Source organism: Palaemon carinicauda, chromosome 31 (assembly GCF_036898095.1).
Source record: "Palaemon carinicauda isolate YSFRI2023 chromosome 31, ASM3689809v2, whole genome shotgun sequence".
Taxonomy (NCBI): Eukaryota; Metazoa; Arthropoda; class Malacostraca; order Decapoda; family Palaemonidae; genus Palaemon; species Palaemon carinicauda.
This window is the reverse complement of record NC_090755.1, coordinates 12,768,878-12,790,685: the sequence shown is the minus strand read 5'-3', so window position 1 is coordinate 12,790,685 and position 21,808 is coordinate 12,768,878. Positions and strand designations below refer to the sequence as shown.

Sequence of the window (21,808 nt, the reverse complement as noted above, 5' to 3'; positions counted from 1 at the left end):
GGACTTCGGCTCATCTCAGTATCTCTACTGTAAGATGGGAAGGCTGTTATAAAAAGGTACCTCCCAGCTTAATGAAAAAAGCAACTACCGTGGTGTTGTCGCTCACGGAGTGACTCGACGGGGCCTGTTGGAACTGTTGACAGGCCAGGATATGGCCTTCATCCCTAGCCAATTGATGTGGAGGTACCCTTCTAGTTCTGGCCATAGGCTTGAGATCCTTTGGTTCAGAACGTGCCTCCCTCCCCCCTTCTTTGACGCGTCCGATATCCCAGTTCTTGCGATGGAAACAGAGAAAACTTCTCGAGATTTACCATGATCCTTAGATCTTGGCAAAGTCCCAGAGGCTTGTCTCGGAGTCGAAGAAGGGTCGATACCGAAACTGCTGGGATAGCCAGTCATCCAGAAAGCAAAGGAGGCAGATGCCGCTCCTGTGTGGACATGAGAATTCGGGATGAGCTTCCTGGTGAATGTCTGCGGTGCTGTGGAAAGATCGAAGTACAGCACCTTGAACTGGTATATCTGTTGCCTAAGCTGAATTCCAAATACTTCCTGTAAAGACGGATGGATTGGGATCTGGAAGTACCTGTCTTTCGGATCCAGTATGCACGTGAAGTCTTGTGGTTTCCCTACAAGTCTGATCGAATCTGCTGTACCACACTGCCGAAGTTTGTACGACAAACTTGTTCAGAGCTAAGAGCTAAGCCTTCAGGCGCTTCTTACAAGAAAGAGTCGTTTGAAGAACCTTGGGGGGGAGCCGCCGACAACCTTGGAAAGCATCCTCCTAGAGCATGGTCTCGCCCTCTGCCCGAGGGGCTAGCCCCTTTGCCGATCCCATGGCATAGGGGCTCAGCGACACTGGATTCGCTGACAGGGGAGGTAGAGATGCTACGAAACGGGACACGAAATCCCCGGCTGATCATGGAGATCGTTCAGGAATCGGCCCCGAGTTGCTGCCACTCGAAGGCGCAAACCCAGGCATCCCCCCCCCCCACTGGGGGACGCAGGTAGGGGTTGTCAATCCTAGCGTTTGCGGCCTAAGCCACCCCCTCTAGGATTATTGCCTTCCCAGGAGGACTCCTCGCCCTTCGTCCCCGACAGGAGGGGGGAAGCTGCATAGACACCTTATCTAGCTGCCCGTGCCAGTTCTGATGTCCTAGGCTGAACGAGGCTGTTGAAGTTGAGGCGCTGGAGGCTTGTAGGGACTGGATGTAAGCGCCTTGGAGGAGCGAATCGTGATACGATTTTCTCCACCTCTCAGCCGCTCGTTCCTTGTCCTTGGGCTGAAACAAGCCCATTCCAAGGATGGAAGGATGTCTGGGTTTGTCGACATCCACGGTAGGGACCTTCGAGAGAAAACCTCTCGGTCACTGCATCTCAATGCTTCAACATCGAGTTTGTTCCCAAGTTCGACACTTGGTGTCGGGAAACGAAGGTGCACGTGTCCAAGAGGAGGAAAGTTCCATAACCTTCCCGGAGCTTCCTTGTATAAAACCTCGGGTCGCGACCGGATGGCCAGAGACTCAAGCTCGACGATCAGCCACGAGGTGGCCTGCCTGGTACCCTTTACTGCTTCCTCCAGGTTCAAGATTCAAGAAGTCAAGAATGTCACCTGCCGGGCGGAGAGTTTCTCAAGGGAAAAAGCCCCCGGAAGGCCCGTTGCACGGAATGGTGGAGAGGAAGAGCTAAATCAGCCTACCCCATGATCTCGAAGTATCCCCTCTGTTGACTGACAGAGGCAGTGTCAGCAGCCACCGTTGGAGGGAAGGGGATCGGGCGATCCTGAGGAGAGGGAAGATGGGGCCTGCCTGAAAAGGGAGAAGAATGTTACCCAGACTCTTCTGAAGATTCTTCTTGCTCTTATACGTGTCATGCTCTGCGCTTACGAGGTGAAGATTGTGACTATGATGATCTGAATGTATGCGCTCCAGAAATACTTGCCAGGTTGCCCGTGTTGCGAAACCCGACGGGAATCGCGGTCGAAATCGCCCTTGGTGCTCGCGCGATGGTACAATCATTGGTTCGCGCGCGGGCGAACATGTGTGCACGTGTGTGCATGCGCGCGCGGTCGGAAGACCGAAAACGCGTAAGCGAGCGATGGCGCGTTGGCGAGCGATGGTGCGATGGCGCGATCGGCGAGCGATGGTTCTTTGCGGGAGATGGCGCGTTGGCGAGCGATGGTGCGTAGCGACCGACCGCGTACAAGAGAGCCAACGCGTGGCCGCGTACGGCAATCTGAAGCGTGGGCGCGTTGAAAACGCTAGCGGGCAGGCGAAGAATCGCGCGCGATCGCTGGCGTGTAGGAGATCGATGGAGCATGGTTGCGCGGCCAGAAGATATCAGCGAGGGGTAGAACCAGATGGTGAGGTTGCGCATAATAGCGAACGCTCGTGGGCGAGTACAGAAGACTTCTCGTGGGTGTGCGGGCGCTCAGAGACTTGTTCAAAGAAAGAGCACAGGAGATCGTCGGCGAGGAGGTGAAGGAATCATCTCTTTCGCCTCTACCCCCATCTGGAAGCTCGTGGAGAACGCTGGTGCGCATTGCGCACATCAGGAAAGGGTGCGCAGATGTGCGCTGGCGAGCAGGCGATCATGGGTGTAAAAAGAAGGAACAATCTCCTTGCCTGTGCCTAGATCCCAAGATCGTGGGCGAACGTTGGCGTGCATTGCGCACATTAGCAAAGGGCGCGCAGAAGTGTGCTGGCGCGCAGGCGATCGTGGGCGTACAGAAGACCGTTGGCGCACAAGGCGCGTAGCAGGAAAAGGGCGTCCAGAAGTGCGCAGGCGAGCTGAAGAGAACTGGCGCACAGAAGGTCTCAGAGGCGCAGGTGAGCGCTGGCGATCAGGAGATCTACGGCGAGACTCAGCTACAGGAGATCGCAGGAGAGAAGTCTGGAACACAGCAGGAGAGCGCAAGCGCTCGCGCGCAGGAGTAAGCCCTTTTGCCCCGAAAGGACCGGTGCTCGTTAGAAACGAGGTACGTTGGCGCCCATAGCGCATCTGCATCCAGGAGAAGGTCTGGCAGGAGGATCCTTTGCGGGGAAGGTGAAGATGAAGACGACCACAGGCAGGAGCACCATCATCAGACCTCCGAAGAGGAGTCTCTGGAGTGAACTCTCCCAAGGGGAAGAAGCACTTGCAGGAGAGACCGTGGCATCAGCTGCCCCCGAAGGGGACTGAGCCCTCAGCAACAACAGCAGCAACAGCAGAAGGAGACCTCCGAAGAGGAGTCTCTGTGGTGAACTTACCCCCCGGGGAAGAAACACTCGCAGGAGAGACCGTAGGGCTCAGCTGCCCCCCGAAGGGGACTGAGCCCTCAGCAACAACAGCAACAACAGCAGAAGGAGACCGCCGAAGAGGAGTCTCTGTGGTGAACTTCCCCCCCGGGGAAGGAACACTCGCAGGAGAGACCGTAGGGCTCAGCTGCCCCCAGAAGGGGACTGAGCCTTCAGCAACAACAGCAGAAGGAGTCCTCCGAAGAGGAGTCTCTATGAGTGTCCTCTCTCGCGAACGAGAGAGATATACTTCGTAGAAGAGACTGAAATGGAGCCCATAGGGCCAAAGGGTCAGCCAGTGACCTAGAAGCCAACCTCCGAAGAGGAGCTCCTGCAGCTGCTCAGCCCCTTGAGCGTAGCTGCAGGTGAGACCGCTCAGCACTAGGAGCATAATCGCACAAAAACTATGGTCCGAGAATGTAACCGCTCAGCCCCTTGAGCAAGGTTACAAAAGCGGTCGCTCAGCACCAAGAGCAAAACCGCCGGAGGACCAGGAACATATCATAATTATAAATGGTAAGAGAAGTTTCCCCCGAAAGGAAAAGAAACTCAAACCTGGGCAGGAAACCTCCCTCGGAAGGGAAGTTACCCACCCAAGAAGGGGAACCTCCTGAGAGTTCTAAGATGAACTGAAGAGCTGTCGGTTGTCTTGGGAGAACTTCCAGGAGAAGGAGACACGCCCCTGACGAAGTCCTATAGAGGAGGCAGCAACAGCCGACTCCCCGAGTCCCAACACGACAACTCTGCTTCGTTGTCACATTAGGCAAACGGAAAACAGATCGTAAACTGTGAAAATAAAAAGTAATTAGTCAACATTCATTCCCCCGGGGAAGACTCCGAAAAGGAAACCCGAGGGAAAAGAACACAAGAATTACATAACAAGCAAAAGCCCTCAACCCCACCTACACTCACGGGAAGGGGGAAGGGCGAGAACTGTAACTAAAACAGAATTATAACAGTTATAATTATGCAATTCATAAAAGAATGTTCACTAAAAGTAAGAACGAAAAACCCCGAAGGGAAACGTTCTAAAAAGCTGAAAAGTTAACAAATACAATTAGATTTTATAATAAAAATATAATTGAGATAGAAAGTACTGCGTAGCAACTCCACCCGAATGGAGGAGCTATCGTAGTATGTAGAAAACATAGTAAAAGGGTGAACGACCTCCAGAGAGAGAGAGAGAGAGAGAAACCATAGTCAAACTACACTCTCGCGTTCCTACGCTGAACCCCACCTTCCCCGTAGGAAAAGAGGAGTAGCGGGGAAACAAAATAATAAGTCCAGCGATGACGACTCCCCGCGGCGCCCGTGGAAGGAGCCGACCGAAGGACCAAGGAAGAGATCGCGGTCCATGAAATTACATCGTAGTGGCCTGACTGCCGGCGGCTACACGGTGATATCGTACACGCACACACACACACACAGCACGAACACTGAAAAGGAAACTTACTGATTTCTATACTCAAATATATACATAAACATAAAAATATGTTTACATATATATATGAGTACAAGAAAAGTAAGTAATTAAGTAAAGACAAAACAATAAATGGCTGCCATGTGAGGACGGGAACAGAGACATCCGTTCGTCGTCCGAGCCAAAAGCGAAGAGGGTCAGTTCACCAGTGTGTGAGGGGGGAGGGGTAGCCAGCCACCCCTCCCCTACCCCCTGCTAACTAGCGCGGGGGTAGTTAACCCTCGTTAAAAATCTAACGGCTCGCCATTTCAGCTACGCCGAAAGTAATACCCTATGTAAATAGCGTGGTTTGTATTTCGGTTACGGAACAATTGGAAATTTCAAACTTCGTAACTACACCATCTTTTGATCTAGCCCCAACTTTTGCATTCAAACAATCAGCACAACCATCCCTAATCTTCAAAGTCCTAACAGAAAAAGATTCAGGTTCCTACAACTTCATCTCTTCTTTCTTTTAAACTTTTCCCTTCCTGGACCATACACATTTTCTATGAATTACTTCCGTGTAGTATGTATCATGAAAACTATTGTTCTTTATCAAGCGCATCTTAATGAAAACAAGTTAGTCTTGATACAACAGTTGTATAAAGCGCTGTCCTTGCTATCAACAGCTCTAAGAGGGACGTTGTGGAAACGCCTTCACGATATGAGTAATTCATGTCTATCTTAATCTTACTACCTGAAATTCCTTAAAGTCAAAACCAACATGAATAAATACTCAACTCCGAATCTTTGAGTTCTGCGAGTTGCAAGCTTGCAGATTTAAAAAAAAAAACGCTCTTGCTAAGAACTACCCACGGCAAATGAAGCCAAAGCAAAACATTCACAAAAGTTAATGGTTTAACGGCCGTTCATGAATGGCAGAGGCAAAGGACAGTGACACTGCCCTAGCAAGCAGGACAATGTCCTAGAGACTGATCATATATACATATGATCAGTGTCCAAGCCCCTCTCCACCCAAGCTAGGACCACGGAGGGCCAGGCAATGGACGCTGATTAACTCAGCAGATGGACCTATAGGCTCCCCAAAACTTCCCATCTTTAGCTCACAAGGATGGTGAGATTACAACCACTAAAGAAACTAACTAGTTTGAGCGGTACTCGAACCCCAGTCTAGAGGTCACCAGTCAGGGACATTACCACATAGACCACCACATATGTATGAATTTCAGGATGGGCGCTACTTACCGCTTCCTTTCTGTTGGGCTTGGCCTTGTCGAGGGCTCGGTTACAGGACTGGTAGTCCACCATCAAACTGGTACGGTCGAGAAGCATGTTGTTTTCGGCGTCTATGTAGTTACTCCAAAGGTTAAGGACAGACCCTAACATGATCTCCTCTTTGGCCGTCTTTTTTTCAAGCTGACCCTAAAAGAGCAGGGAAATTGTGTGGTTAATAGCTGGTATATTCCCTAATAGTATTTCGGTGCTGTTTTGGTATGCGATCTCAAAGTCGTGCTTTTGCTTTGGTATGCGATCTCGCCTGATAGTAGCGATCTCACTTCACTTCACGGCGAAGCAAGAACCATTAGATTTTTAAAAAAAAATATATGCCGGGAATAATTATATCCTTCATTGATGTTAGTGTGCGCATGTTCAACATTACCGCTTGTCAGTACGGTACAGTACATACGGAGCTTGATGTTTTTTAATTTTTCGCAAGCGAAGCAAGCATACGGCAAAGCAAAAACCATTAGATTTTCTATCATTCTTGTTTTTTTACCTATTGAAAATATTAAGATCGCATACTAAAGCAAAATAATAATTTCTGAGATTACGCCATAAATGAGATCGCATACCAAAACAGCACCAGTATTTGTAATACCATATGGTATGTCTTCAAATTTACCTAAACCTAATTTTCAGGTGATTTATTAACAAATCAGCCTATTTCATGCATATAAAAGTTCAAAGACTTACTAACCTTCAAGTTATCTATAGTGTCGTAGAAAAGTATATCCATGATGTTAAACTGTTTATTATGCAGTTCGCTATTAGGCATAGTACTCTGCTTAAGTGCTGTTACTAACTGCTCTAGTTGGTGACTTACTCCTGGGGGGGCAGAAAAAGAGTAAATATATTACAAAAAATGCAAAGAAGGATTTCATCCTGGAAAGAAAATCCTAACAAAGTCTGATGCAACTCTGGGTGAAATGATGAATGAAGATGATAACCACAACCTTCAAATAATATATCTATTATTATCATTATTATTATTATTATTATTATTATTATTATTATCATTATTATCACCTGCTAAGCTACAACCCTAGTTGGAAAAGCAGGATGCTACATACCCAAGGGCTCCAACAGGGAAAAGAATAGCCCAGTGAGTAAAGAAAATAAGGATACATACATATATATATATATATATATATATATATATATATATATATATATATATATATATATATATACTACAAAAGAAGTAAATAAACAATTAATATAAATTATTTTAAGAACAATAACAATATTAAAAAAGATCTTTCATACATAAACTATGAAATGAGACTTATGTCAGCCTGTTCAACATAAAAAGGTCACTTAAGTTATCAAAATGGGTAAAATTACTCAACTTGATACAGCCTAAAAACAATTCATGATTAGATCTGTGGTAGCTTATTAGATACATTCCTGCCTGGTAGTCTGTTGGATGGGGATTCAAGACCCGCTTGAGCTCTATTGTTTCTTGTATTGCCTGCAACCTCAGTGTCCTTGCAAGCCAGTGAGGGGAGGTTGGGGAGCCTATAGGTCTACCTGCTGAATCAACAGCAGCCATTGCCTGGCTCTTTCTGGTCCTAGCTTGAGGGAGAGGGGGCTTGAGCACTGACCATATAAATAGTCACTGTCTCTTGCCTCTAACATTCACGAGTGACCTTTAAAGGTTCATAAGTCACTCATGAATGGCAGAAGCAAGGGACAGGGATTATGTCCTAAAGGCAGACCATATATCTATATTAATGGTGCCCCATCCCCTCTCCACCCAAGATCGGACCAAGGAGGGCCAGGCAATGGCTGCTGATGACTCAGCAGCTAGACCTATAAGCTCCTCGAAACCCCCATCCTTAGTTCACAAGGACAGTGAGGTTGCAGACAGTACAAGAAACAATAAGAGTTCATGCGGGTCTTGAACACCCATCCAACAGACTAGCAGGCAGGTATGTTTCTAATAGGCTATCAGAGCTCTAATTTTGAGTTGTTTTTAGGCTATTCTGAGTTGAGTAATTTCACCCATTTTGATAACTGCTTAACTTTATGTTTATCCGACAAGACGTCATTGTAACTTTTACGTTCTGGTTTATGTAAAACTGGACAGTTATACAGATGCTGAGCCAAGCTAAACTTACTATCAACATTCTATCATGTTCTCTTTCTATTGACTGACTAAATCCATAGAGGATTCATTGGCCAAAAAAAAAAAAAAAAAAAACACTTACTATACTGAGCACAAATAATCTTGTTGAAGGCCTCAGCGGTATTGTTGATAGCTGGATGGTATTTTGCCACCCAGTCTCTCTCCTTCTGGAAGAACTCCTCGCAATCAGGATAGGACGACTTTCGGAAATCCAGGCTGTTCGAGAGCTTGGTCATTATACCCTTCTTCACCTGCAAGAAGAAATTACACAAATTTGTACATATTTAGATATCAAATCGTCTGAAATTACACAAAAATCAGGCTATAAATCAGTTTAGTGAGATCGGTGTTACTGTATGGACATGAGTCGTGGTATGCTAATGAAACAATATCCAACATATTTTGTAGATTTGAGAACAAAGCCCTCAAAAGAATATTAGGAGTTAAATGGCAGGACAGGATTAGAAATGAAACTATAAGAGAGATTACTCAAGTGCCATATGTGGATGAGATCATGGTGAGGGGATATGGAGATAGTTTGGGCTTGGTCTTTGCACTCCCCAAGAGAGATTAGGTCACCAAACTTTCAACTGGGCTCCACAAGGCACTAGAAGAGTTGGAAGACCCAGGCCTAAATATCTGAGGAGTATGAAGTGTGAAGTGGGAAATGATGAATGGAGACGTATTGATTTAAAAGGTCAAGATAGAGACCAATGGCGAAATCTAACCGAGGCGCTTTGCGTCGATAGGCGTAGATGATGATGATGATGATGAATTTGTACAAAACAAAAAGATACTCTATTTACTTATAATGTCTCTTCCATTTTGGAAGTCATGATACTAATTTGTGCAAAAACAAAAAGACAGACTCTATTTATTTATATCTTACAGTTGGAAAGTTAATTCAAGTAAAAATTAAAATAGAAAATTGACCAGTATTTGACTTTGACAACTGGCTTCACCAAATAAAATGTTGAGTCCCTACCAATAAGAAAATACTGTATGAAGTTTCAAGATTCAAAGAGAAGAAAAAGCACGGTTATATGAAAATAGTATCATCATGAGGAAACGGATTAGTAAAGAAAGATAAACTAACACACGTTAGTAATTGGATGACCTTATATGATAAACTCTAAACATAAAAACGCAATAAATATTCTAAAAAACAGTTCACCAGCAATTAGTACAAAGAAAATCCAATAAAAGGAGAAATATTAAATTCATCAATTACTTCTTTTATTTAGTAGGCCAGATTGCTTCATAAGCAGTACATCAAATTTCATCATCAAACTTGCAGCAAATGTTTTTATGTTGAATAGGCTGACATAAGAGGGATTAATTCACCAGACTTTCAACTGGCTCCACAAGGCTCTAGAAGAGGTGGAAGACCCAGGCCTACATGGCTGAGGACTATGAAGCGTGAAGTAGGAGATGATAAATGGAGACGTATTGATTTTAAACCTCAATATAGAGATGACTAGAAAAATCTAACTGAGGCCCTTTGCATCAATAGGCGTATGAGATGATGATGATGATTTATTTTAATGTTACTGTTTTTTTCAAAATCTTATTTTAATTGTTCATTACTTCTCATGTAGTTTATTAATTTCTTTTCCTGACTGGGATATTTTTCTCTGTTGGAGCCCTTGGGTTCATAGCACCCTGCTTTTCCAACTGGGGTGGTAGCTTAGCTAGTAGTAGTAGTAATAATAATAATAATAATAATAATAATAATAATAATAATAATAATAATGATAATAAAAATAACAATAAAATGTAAACCACTGCCTTCAAACTTTCTTGATAATGGAAATAGCATTATCTAAATTTCAACTACAGAATAACTTAATGTTCGGTTGCATCATTCTTGGTAATTTCCAGTTCATAATTTTATTGTTTTGTATTTATATTTTCTTTTCGATATACATATATATACAGTATATATAATGTATATGTATTCAGCTTTAAGAGGAGAGTAAAATTGATTTTATACAATATAGAGTAACATCACAGAAATCACAAAAGTAGAATATTGCTTATATTAGGTCTCACTCGGATACTCTTATGACCTACAAAGTCTTTGGGAATGAAATTAATAAGTAATGAATGTTAATTAAGTCTGCGAATTGACAGTAATGAGGTCATCTATAAACTAGAGTGGCACTCAGTAGAGCACAGACCTCCACCACGGCAGCCTATTTCTCGACCTTTTGCTCAACCTTGACCTTTACCTTAACATGTATTAATTGGCATGGATTTTCATACTCAAATATGAACCAAGTTTTAGGTCTCTGTGACAACGCTGTCCAAACTTATGGCTGATGACGTGAATTGGACATTTTGCTTGACCGTAAACTTGAATTTGACCTTGACCTTCCAAAATTTAATCATTTCCATCTTTTCACATAACAGTTAATCCCTGAAAGTGTCATTACTCTACAATTAAAATTGTTGCCAGGAAGCTGTTCACAAACAAACACACATGCAAACAAACACAAACAGGGGGTAAACCATAACCTCCTTCAAACTTTGTTGGCAGAAGTAAAAAATTATTTTTAAACTCTCTACAAGGAAATTTAGGTTGGGTAGCAACTGGAGTACACAGTGCTTTATTGCTTTCAACCATTCAACTTCTTTTCACCTTTAATTCTAAACCCTAACCAAAATCCTTCTTCAGCCAACCCTTACGATACCATAGAAACAAAAGAGCTGACTAAAATCTACCTTGGTTCTCGGTGGAGCTTCTTTGACTGTCAAGAACTTGTGGAGTCTTTCATTTTTTCCCAGAACTGGATGACTCAAAAGTAGCTCCAAATATCTGAAATAGAAAAAAAAAAATAGTCAAATGACAACCAAAACAGGGCAATTAATAGAAAACTATCCAAAAATTATAGCTGTACACTAAAGTACAGATGAAAAATATGAAAATTTTTAAAAGTAATTTATTTTTCCTAACTATACAAACTTAGAGTTCCTTAATAAGAGTATGTCCTGAATGTATTACGATCCCTTTCTTGAGAGGAATGATCTCTATCTCACACTATCAATCGATCTTTCTGGACGTCTTCGAAGACATCTTCCCTGTTACCTAGTCTTGAAGAATCCTAAGATCTCACATGGAATATCGTATGGGCATAGTGATCCATCGCACGCGTAGGGTTCTTGGGGTATCAGCTTGCGAAGATTTAGCGAGTAAAGATCCAGCGCATGGCAAGCTTCCAGAACACATCTGTGGGAATCCTGCGAGAGGTGAGCTAGTGAAGCCTTCAGGTATATCTAGGGTGCTAGCATATGTAGAACTTGTAAGTTTTTGCACTTATTAGATGGCAAAGGTACACTCACAGAAGAAGGTTGCTCACAGGAGAGCGCTTGTGGGGATGTGGGGATGTGCGAACATATGAGGGTATGCAAACGGGCAAGGGCTCGCAAACAGGCAGGTGTTCGCAAACAGATGCGAGAGTGCATACAGGTGAGCGGGCATCTTGCGCTAGCGAGAACAGGAGAGCTCTAGTGGGCATGACCTAACAGGTGAGGGCACGCACAGGAGTCCTTTGTGTTGTGTTGAATCAAGGGGACGCCTGAGCAGTAATGTCTCTCTGACGGGTAGGCAAACAGTAGGAGTCACATTTATGCAACTCGTATCAATTAGTCTTTGAACTTCTCTATCCAGAACAGCAGTGTGAATACAAGGGAAGAAGTGGAGGAGGAACTTGAAGTTCTCCTTCTATGTGTTATTCAGACCAATGACAACGCTCCATTGAAGACGTCCCAAGAACGGCATGGAGAGAGCACAACCAGACGATACGTCCTTACCATCTTTATGGGAATGGAAAGATACCGAAGGCAGAAGAGCAGTGCCAATGGTATATAACGATATCTAAGGATTGCCAGCCTCATTAGTAACACGAGTAAAAATTAGCAGACAAATCCAGTAACATTTCAAAGCTTTCTCAGAGACGAGTAGTTACTATAATAAATAAAATAGGTTCTGGAATAGACACTTCAGAAACAACCTCTGAAACAACTTCAAAAATTAGAGAAAAGTTTAAACAGCTGTATCCAATTCCACTGAAAGCATAATCCTATTAAAGAGTGAGAGTTTGTATTTGAGTAGGAACAAGAAGCTAACAATCAACCGAGAACACTGTCAGTCCACCTGCCCAAAGCCAAAGCAATTTAATTTGGCTTACAATGTTTATAAATTATGGTACTGTAGGCTACATGAAACTAACCACCTAATAAGGATCAAGTCCCAGATTCTATAACCTGCAAAGGCTGTCTGACACTAACTTCTTAATTTTTGGGTGGTCTAGAAGTTAAGGAAAAAAGGTTGAGACCTCAAAGAACAAGATGGTTTGGACACAGTTTAGGGTTGGGGAACAGTTGGTCTTAAGCAGTAAAAGTAGAAGTAGGAGGATGAAGACATCAAGGAAAGGGGAAGCAGATGAAGACCTAGACTCCATGATAAGTTCAAGAAAGCAAGGGCACACAAATGAAAAATGAGCAAAAAGAACTTTTTTTTATAATTAATTTCTTAATGGGAGGAAGGAACAAATACTTACTTTTGTAATTGATGGCAATCTTTATGAAATTCATCAGCAATCAGCGTTTTGGATTCCTTTCCCATGAGCCGTTTCGACTGGACTTCGGCAGTGTATGGGTCTGAAAGTTTAGAATAAGAACAGTAGATATATCTGAATACTTTAATATGACAAATTCGGAGATAATTTGTATTTTTCCTAACCATACAAACCTTAGCTATTTACATTGGGGGTTTACCTTTTAGCATAGCTGAAATGACGAGCCAATAGTTTTTAACGAGGGTTAACTACCCCCGAGCTAGTTAGCGGGGGTAGGGGAAGGGATAGCTTGCTACCCCTCCCATCCCACACACCGGTGATTTGCTTCACTTCACTTAGAGGTAGGACTTGACTTGGGGGTCAGGGCTGGCGGACAAATATGTGTAAATAGCTAAGGTTTGTATGGTTAGGAAAAATACAAATTATCTCCGAATTTGTCATTTGTTCCGTAACCGAAATACAAACCCCGCTATTTACATTGGGTGACTTACCCCTTAGGAAGGGTGGAAAGTCCCCAGCTTTACTGACTTCAGCTTTGCCCGGGGACTCCGTCCCTCAGTGAGTAGCACTTGAGAGAAAGAGCCCCTGCACCTCACAATTTCCTTGCTTCGCTAGGAACGAGTGGCCTACATAAGTTGTGTGTGGAGGAAAGTGTGACTCGTCCTATGAAGTTGACCTTGAGACCTTTAGATAGGAATCTAGGATAGGACGTTCCCAATACCACCTCGTCAGGGTAAGGGGGACGCGACAGTATTAAGCTTAATACTAGGAGCACAAGGAAGCATGGGTTACCTGCAGAGGTTGAGGTCAGCTATGCGAGGACCAGTATGCTGCTTCCCCAAGAGAGGGGAGAATGAAGAAAGAAGTAAGGGTCAGACATACTCTTTCAGTCACGCAGACTAAAACCGGGTAACAACGCCTTCAACCTACTGCTACTTGTCCATAAAGGATCCTGAGGTTAGACCAGCTGTTGTGCAGCCACCACAGGGCCGATAGAAAACGTATCGAGGCTCCTGTGGGTCACGTCCTGCAGGTAGTGGGCTGTGAAGGTCGTCTGACGCTTCCAGACCCCAGCTTGAAGCACCTGCGTCACAGAGAAGTTTCTCTTGAAGGCCAGGGACGTAGCAATGCCCCTGACGTCATGTGCCCTAGAGCGACGTGACGGAGGAGGGTCTGGATTCAAGGCGTGATAGATAACCCCTCGAATCCAAGACGAGATGGTATTCTTGGTGACCCTCCTCTTCGTCCTGCCTGTGCTAACAAACAATGCTCGCACTTGAGGACGAACTGCAGCTGTTCTCTTCAAGTAATACCTCAGACTCCTCACTGGACATAGTAGTAGCTGGTCTGGGTCGCTTGTTACAGAACGGAGACTCGCAATCCTGAAAGTCGAATCGTGGATCCGGCACTCCAGGATTCTGAGTCTTGGCAACAAACTCAGGGACGAACCTGAACGTTACCTCCCACCATCCCCTTGAATGGGCGATGTCGTACGAGAGACCACGAAGTTCACTAACTCGCTTGGCCGAAGCCAAAGCGAGCAGGTGGCGATCAGAGGCCTGGCGTAATGGTTCGAAGGGAGGTCTCTTAAGAGCCCTGAGAACCCGAACCACGTTCCAAGGAGGAGGTCTCACTTCCGACTGGGTGCAGGTAAGCTCATAGCTACGTATGAGTCGAGAGAGTTCCAGCAAGGAAGAAATGTTCACGCCTTTCAGCCGAAAAGCCAAGCTTAAGGCTGAGCGATAGCCTTTCACTGCTGAGACAGAAAGGCGCATTTCCTCCCGCAGATACACGAGGAACTCCGCTATTGCTGGAATAGTGGCATCGAGTGAAGAGATACCCCTCCCACGACACCAACCACAGAAGACTCTCCACTTCGCCTGGTAGACTCCTTCGGAGGACTTCCGCAGGTGCCGAGACATTCTCTCCGCAACCTGCTGCGAAAAGCCTCTCTCCGTGAGGAGACGCTGGACAGTCTCCAGGCATGAAGGCGAAGCGAGGCCACGGCCTTTGAGGGATGTTGGAGTGTGGTTGTCTGAGAAGCTCGTGTCGTGGAGGAAGTTCTCTCGGGAGCTCCGTCAGGAGCTGCAGAAGGTCCGGGAACCATTCCACGTGATGCCATAGCGGAGCTATCAGAGTCATCGAACAGTTGACCGATAGTCTGGTCCTGTTGAGCACCCTTCTCATCAGACAGAACGGTGGGAAGGCGTACACGTCGATGCTGTCCCACCGTTGTTGGAAAGCATCTTGCCAGAGTGCCTTGGGGTCCGGGACTGGGGAGCAGTACAGAGGCAGCTTGAAATTCAAAGCTGTCGCGAACAGATCCATGGTCGGGGAACCCCACAAAGTCAGAACTTTGTTGGCTATCTGAGGATCCAAAGACCACTCGGTACTCACTATCTGCGAAGCCCTGCTCAGACTGTCGGTGAGCACATTCCTCTTGCCAGGAATGAAGCGAGCTGATAGTGTTATCGAGTGGACTTCGGTCCACCTCAGAATCTCTATTGCAAGATGGGATAGCTGCTGCGAAAAAGTACCTCCCTGCTTGTTGATATAAGCCACTACCGTGGTGTTGTCGCTCATCACCACCACGGAGTGACCCGCCAGGGTCCGTTCGAACTGTTGAAGAGCCAGGAATACGGCCTTCATTTCTAGCAGGTTGATGTGCAGGTACTTTTCTGATTCTGACCAAAGGCCTGAGGTCCTCTGGTTCAGAAAGTGCGCCCCCCACCCTTCTTTTGACGCGTCCGAGAACAGTGTCAATTCCGGGGGGAAGACGAGAAGATCCACTCCCTTTCGCAGGTTCTCGTCGACCAGGTCTGCCTGTTCCAAAGATCCTATCGGGACCTGTACGTCCGGGGAATCGGATCACTAATTCCACCGGGACTTGAGCCGCCACTACAGGAATCTCATCCTGAGGGGGCCGTTTGGAACCAGACGAGCCAGGGAGGACAGGTGACCTAAGAGACGCAACCACGATTGGGCGAGAAGCTCTTCTCGCCTGAGGAAGGGTTCCGCCACCCTCCTCAGCCTTGCTATCCTGTCGTCTGATGGAAAGGCTTTGTGGAGATTGGTGTCTAACAACATGCCTAGATAAACCAGTCGTTGGGACTGCTGCAGAGAGGACTTCTCGAGATTTACCACGATCCCAAGATCCTGGCAAAGACTCAGAAGCCTGTCTCGGTGTCGAAGAAGGGTCGACTCCGAGTCTGCTAGGATCAGCCAGTCGTCCAGATAACGAAGGAGACGGATGCCGTTCCTGTGCGCCCAAGATGAAATCGGGGTGAACACTCTGGTGAACACCTGAGGTGCTGTGGAGAGACCGAAACACAGCACCTTGAACTGGTAGGTCTTGCCGTCTAGGCTGAATCTCAAGTACTTCCTGGAAGACGGATGGATTGGGATCTGGAAGTACGCGTCCTTTAGATCCAGTGTGCACTTTAAGTCAAGAGGTCTCACCGCAAGTCAGACCATGTCCGCTGTCTCCATGCTGAACCGAGTTTGCTTGACAAACTTGTTCAGAGCCGAGAGGTCGATGACAGGTCTCCAGCCTCCAGACGCCTTCTTTACAAGAAAGAGTCGACTGAAGAAGCCTGGGGAGCCGTCGACGACCTCCTGGAGAGCATCCTTCTTGAGCATGGTCTCGACTTCTGCCCGAAGGGCCAGCCCCTTTACCTTTCCTATGGCATAGGAGCTCAACGACACTGGATTCGCTGTCAGGGGAGGTTGAGATGCTGTGAACGGGACGCGATAGCCTTGGCCGATCACAGAAATCGTCCAAGCATCGGCCCCATGTTGCTGCCACCTGTGCACGCAACTTCGAAGGCATCCCCCCACAAGTGGACACGCGAGGGGACTGCCACTCCTAGCGTTTGCAGCCACGGCCGGCCCCTCTAGGAGTCTTGCCTTCCCTGGAGGACTTACTGCCCCTCTTGACCTTGGCTGTGAAGGGCTGGGGCTTAGACACCACTTTCTTAGCTGCCGGTGCCTGCTTTGGTGTCTTGCGAGGCTGCTGTTGCTGCGGAGCTGGAGGCTTATAGGGCCGAGCTGTAAGGGCCCTATGGATGAGGGAGTCCTGGCTAGACTTCCTCCACCTCTCAGCTGTTCGTTCCATGTCCTGAGGCTCTAACAGATTCCCCCCAAGGAGGGAAGCATGCCTGAGCCTACAGACATCCACGACGGGGACCTTCGGGTGGAACTTCTCGGTTACCGCATCACGCCGCTTCAATACCGAGTTGGCCCATAGGGTGGTAACCTGATGTGCCAGGAACTCGATGGAGCGGGTGCCCGAGAGTAGGAAGGTCTCCAGGGCCTTCCTATTGGCCTCCTTAGACAAATCCTCGGAGCGCAATAGGATGCCCAGAGACCCTAGCCATATATCCAGCCACGAAGTGGCCTGCATGGCGCACTTCGCGACCTTCTCATGGCTCAGGATGTCCGACGCCGAGACCTTCACCTGCTGGGCAGAGAGCTTCTCGAGAGGAACTCCCTTAGCAAGCTCTTCTACGGAATGATGGAGAGGAAGAGCGAGACTAGACTCCCCCAAGATCTCAAAATACCTCCTCTGCTGGAGACGAGGAGGTGGGAGGAGTTTGCTCCCAGCAGAGGAACAACTGGAGGAAGCGAGAGCCGCGAGTTGAGCATTGGCCCTGGCTCTGGCACTCTTCAACCCTTGGGACCAGGGCAGAGCCGCGCTGGCCTTGGGGGGCTTCTGAGTACCGTACACCTGGTCCAGGACCGTGTCCTTGCCTTCTCGAGGGGCGATCACGGGGTCCATGAACCCGTTGAGTTGCCTTATCAGGCTCAGGACCTGCCAGAAGGTATGCTCAGACTCCTACTGGTCTCCTCCTTGCGGACTGGCAGCTAAGTCTCCTGTCCAAGGAATCTCTTCCTGGGGAGATGCGTGGACGTTCTCCCGGGGTGCAGCTGGTTCCTGACGAATCCTAGAAGACAACTTCGGGATTGTCTTGGAGTCCTTGGGTTCCCTCCTGGGCGGGATACACGACCCCAACAAAGAGGTTTGGAAGGCGCCCTCTGCGCGAGACGATTCCCCTCCACGAGGAGACGACTCCCCCCTTGGTGCCGAGGGGGAGACCATCACCTCACTGGATTCTCCCGAGGACGGAAAAGCCTCGTCCTCGGGAGAAGGAGAAAGTGCCTGCGAAGGGGATGGAGCCTTCCTGACAGACCTTTTAGGAACCAACTTCTCCCTGGGAGAAGTCACCAAGAAGTCCACTCCTGTCTTCTCTTCAGCGGGGGCGAGGCAGCCGTTGGCTTGTGCCCTTGATCGGCGAGTGCCGGCTTCATAGCCTTCACTAACGCCCGCATCAGAGGACCAAACCAAGTCTGCCGAGACACGGACACAGAGTCCGAAATTCCCTCTGGAGGGAAGGGGATCGGGCGATCCTTCGGAGTGGACACCACTGGACCTGCCTGAAAAGGAAAGGGGGAAGAAAGTTGTACTGACCTCTTTGATGTGTCTTCCCTATCCTGCACAAGAGTCCTGCGCTTCGGCGGAGGCGATCCTGAGTGCGGTCTGGCGACACGCGTCCCTGCTGCTGTCGCGGGCTGCGAAACCTGACGCGAACGGGGGTCGTGCTGACGCTCGTACGTAGGCGAAACTACGGAGTCGTGCGCGAGAGGATGTTGAGGCGCAGGCGCGCAATCGCGCGGAGACAGACGAGCGTGGGAGCGATCGCGCGCAGGCGAGCGGTCGCGCAGGTGAGTGGGCGCGAGGGCGCACAGGCGAACAAGCGCGTGGGCGAGCTGGCGAGTGAGCACGTTGGCGCGTTGGCGAGGGAGCGCGCTGGGACGTGGGCGAACGAGATCGCTCCGACGACCGCTGACGATGTTGACCAGGAGACCTGTAGCACATGGGAGAGCGATGGCGAGCAGGCGATTGGCGGCGCGCTGGTGAACGCTGGCGCATGGTGGCGCGTTGGCGAGCGATAGCGCGTAGACCGCGTAGGCGAACGACCAAGTGTGGGCGAGCTGACAGAAGGCGACCCATGTCTCCCCAGATCCTCTGGGCGATGGCGCGTCGGAGAGCGCTTGCGCGCAGGCAATAGGTCACGAGGGCGGTCTGGAGATCGCCGATGTTCAGGTGATCGCTGACGCGCTGGGGACCATTGACGCGCAGGAGATCGCTGACGAGCAGGCGAATGTTGATGCGTCTGTGATCGCTGGCGAGCAGGAGGGCGACGCGTGGAATCCTGTGAGGGCGCTGCCGGCGCGGTGCGCAAAGGCGAACGCTCACGAACGGGCTCAGGAACAGGAGGCGCGTGGGCGTACAGGCACTTTGGAAGTACGCGCAGGAGACCGCGAGCGTTGCTGCGCTGGAACAGGCTGACGAGCAGAATAGCGAGGGCGAGGAGAAGAGTCCTTGGTCACAACTTGAACCTAAGTTCTAGGTAGCGCAGGCGAGCGTGGACGCACAGGGTGCGAGTCAGGAACTGAGAGCGCAGGTGCGCTCTGACGGGCAGGAGATCTAGGGCACTCAGGGGAACGATGGCGCACTGGGCGCTCAACAGGAACAACAGGATGAACGATGTCCTCAGAAGAGCGCTGGCGAGAAGAGGGGCGACGATCATCAGGAGAGCGCTGGCGAACGGGAGAACGCTGGCGATCAGGAGAACGCTGACGAGCAGGAGAGCGCCTGTGCGCTAACACTGCAGGAGGGCGCGCAGGGGAACCCTGACGCGCAAGGGAAGTACCCACACCGTGGGGAGGAACCCTTTGCCCCGAAGGGACCGTTGCCCGTCGGCTGACAAGGTCAGGCTGCTGGACGTCTGCACCAGAAGCTGAAGGTCTGGAAGGCGTAGGAGACCGATCCCCAGAGAGGTCTAAGGAAGCTGGAGCTGCAGGCTGCTTGCGGCGAGGAGAGTCCCTCTCGGAGGAAGGAGGAGAAGATTCAAAAAGGCGCCTCTTAGCACCCTTATAAGGAGACGGGAGGCCCTTGCTGCGCAGCGGACGGTGAGCCTTATGGCGAAGGCGGCCACGAGGAAGATCGTCAGGACCATCAGTCCTCCGAAGGGGAGTCTCAGTCAAGGCACTCCGAGAGGGAGGCTTGGCAGCAGAAGAGCCCGCGGGACTCCCTTCCCCCTTCGAAGGATGTACGGAAGGGGGAGGAGAGCCTTCAGCACCATCATCCACAACAGGAACTGCAGAGGATTGACCCGACCCGTCGGAAGCCTCTGCCACCACGACGTCGACGATAGACAGAGGCTCTACCTCTGCTATCACCGGTGACTGCTTAACAGCGGCCCCCAACTGGACAAGGTCATTCAGGGCTTCCCTGGATGGCAGGCCCTTAAGCCCCAAGGAAGCCCAAATCTGAAAAAGATCATCATGAGACAAGGAGTCATTAGCAACAACCTCGCCCCGGAGGAGGAGGGGGAGCCGCCCCGCTATGGGAGGCGACGCCCTCTCCCTCAACCCAAGGTCAGGAAACAGAACTAGGGCCTGCGCTCCCACTCAGCGGTCTCTCCTTAGGAGCCGAACGAGGGGGAGCTTCGGAGGAGGTTTGGGCGGCGAAAGAAGAATCCCGAAAACCTTCCTCCTTCAAGGCAACCCCAGAAGGAGAACGGTCTCTCTTGGACTTCTTCTTACGCCGGCGGCCAAACCTCTCCCACTGGGAGGCAGACCACTCCCTGCACTCACTACAAGTATTCTCTGTCACACCGTCGGCCTCGACACTGCGGGCAAAGGGTGTGAGGATCTGTGTCTACCGCAGACATGAACGTACCGCAAGGGCGACCGGCAATACCAGGGCACCTGCGCATGGTGAACAACTAAGGGTGAGGCCAACTTCAAACGCACACACACGAACTGAAAGAAAAAGCAAAAAAATATTAAGGCTGTCAACGAGGACGATGGACAGACACATCTGTTCATCGCCGGAGCCAAAAGTGAACTTCCCTTACCCCCGCTAACTAGCGCGGGGGTAGTTAACCCTCGTTAAAAACTATTAGCTCGTCATTTCAGCTACGCCGAAAAGTAAACCCAATGTAAATAGCGTGGTTTGTATTTCGGTTATGGAACAAACAGTATAATCACACCTGTATTTTACAAGCATAAATACAGTAGTATCTCTCAATAACTAACTACAGTATTCTAGAATCATACTACAGTGCAGCAAGATAAAATGCATTAGCAAAACATAACTGGAGTGGCAAAAAAAGGGTGTTCTTTGGTAATGTATATGAGAAGGGAAAATAATAGTCCCGTCTTTATGTCTTATGTATTTCACTCCTCCATCCAAGTACTGTGTGTTATGTTATTGAATTTCCTGTTAGTACTCGTATACAGTACAGTACTTACAGCAACATACAGTACAGACTATATCTTACAGATTCTTCAGGATTCTTATTTCAACTTACGTATTTTTTTTAATCTCAACTTTTTTACCTAATATAAAATTTTCTTACATAAACACAAAATTACATATTTGATTTAAGACATGAAACTGCTCATATAACAAACAAAAAAGTTTATCTGTGAAACCCAATTGCAACAAAGTCCCAATTTAGGCTAGATTTAGAAATTCTCACCGACAATGGACATGGCATTAATCATGGAGTCCTGAAAAGTCAGTTGATGGGATTTTTATTGTTGTAATAATTTGAATACTATCCCATAACCTAAAATATCCTCAAACAGAAATAGTGTCTATGTTTGAGGATTGTTTTCATTCTCTCCTGAACTGGATTCTATGAATCGGACACTCTTAAATTTATTAGCGTGAATTTTCATACACTCACATATGAACCAAGTTTGAAGTCTCAGTGACAACGATGTCCAAGCTTATGGCTGATTACAGGAATTGGACATTTGGCTTGACCTTCGACCTTCTAAAATTTAACAATTTCCAGCTTTTTACATTAATCCCTGCAAGTTTCATTACTCTATGATTAAAATTGTTGCCAGGAATCTGTTCACAAACAAACACATAAACAGGGGCGAAAACATAACCTCCTCCCAACTTTGGTGGTGGAGGTAAATATCCTCAAATAGCAATAGTATACAGTATATGTTTGTGGATTGTTTTCATTCACTTTTGAACTGGATTCTATGAATCACACACTTTTGAATTGGAGTTCATGGATCTTTAATATAATCTCATCAT

The 21,808-nt window shown here is 47.9% G+C and overlaps 1 protein-coding gene across 3 annotated transcripts in view; it reads right to left on the bottom strand.

Annotated features, from left to right (window-relative positions):
• The window catches only part of LOC137624301 (sorting nexin-32-like), a 116,551-nt gene that overhangs the window by 81,225 nt on the left and 13,518 nt on the right, over positions 1–21,808 (bottom strand). For all 3 annotated transcript variants that reach the window (XM_068354881.1, XM_068354879.1, XM_068354880.1), the window contains exons 4-8: positions 12,667–12,766; positions 10,829–10,922; positions 8,187–8,355; positions 6,674–6,801; positions 5,941–6,117 (exon numbers count right to left, since the gene is read on the bottom strand). In XM_068354881.1, coding sequence (XP_068210982.1) covers positions 5,941–6,117; positions 6,674–6,801; positions 8,187–8,355; positions 10,829–10,922; positions 12,667–12,766 — 668 coding nt within the window. The remainder of the gene's footprint in view (positions 1–5,940; positions 6,118–6,673; positions 6,802–8,186; positions 8,356–10,828; positions 10,923–12,666; positions 12,767–21,808) is intronic.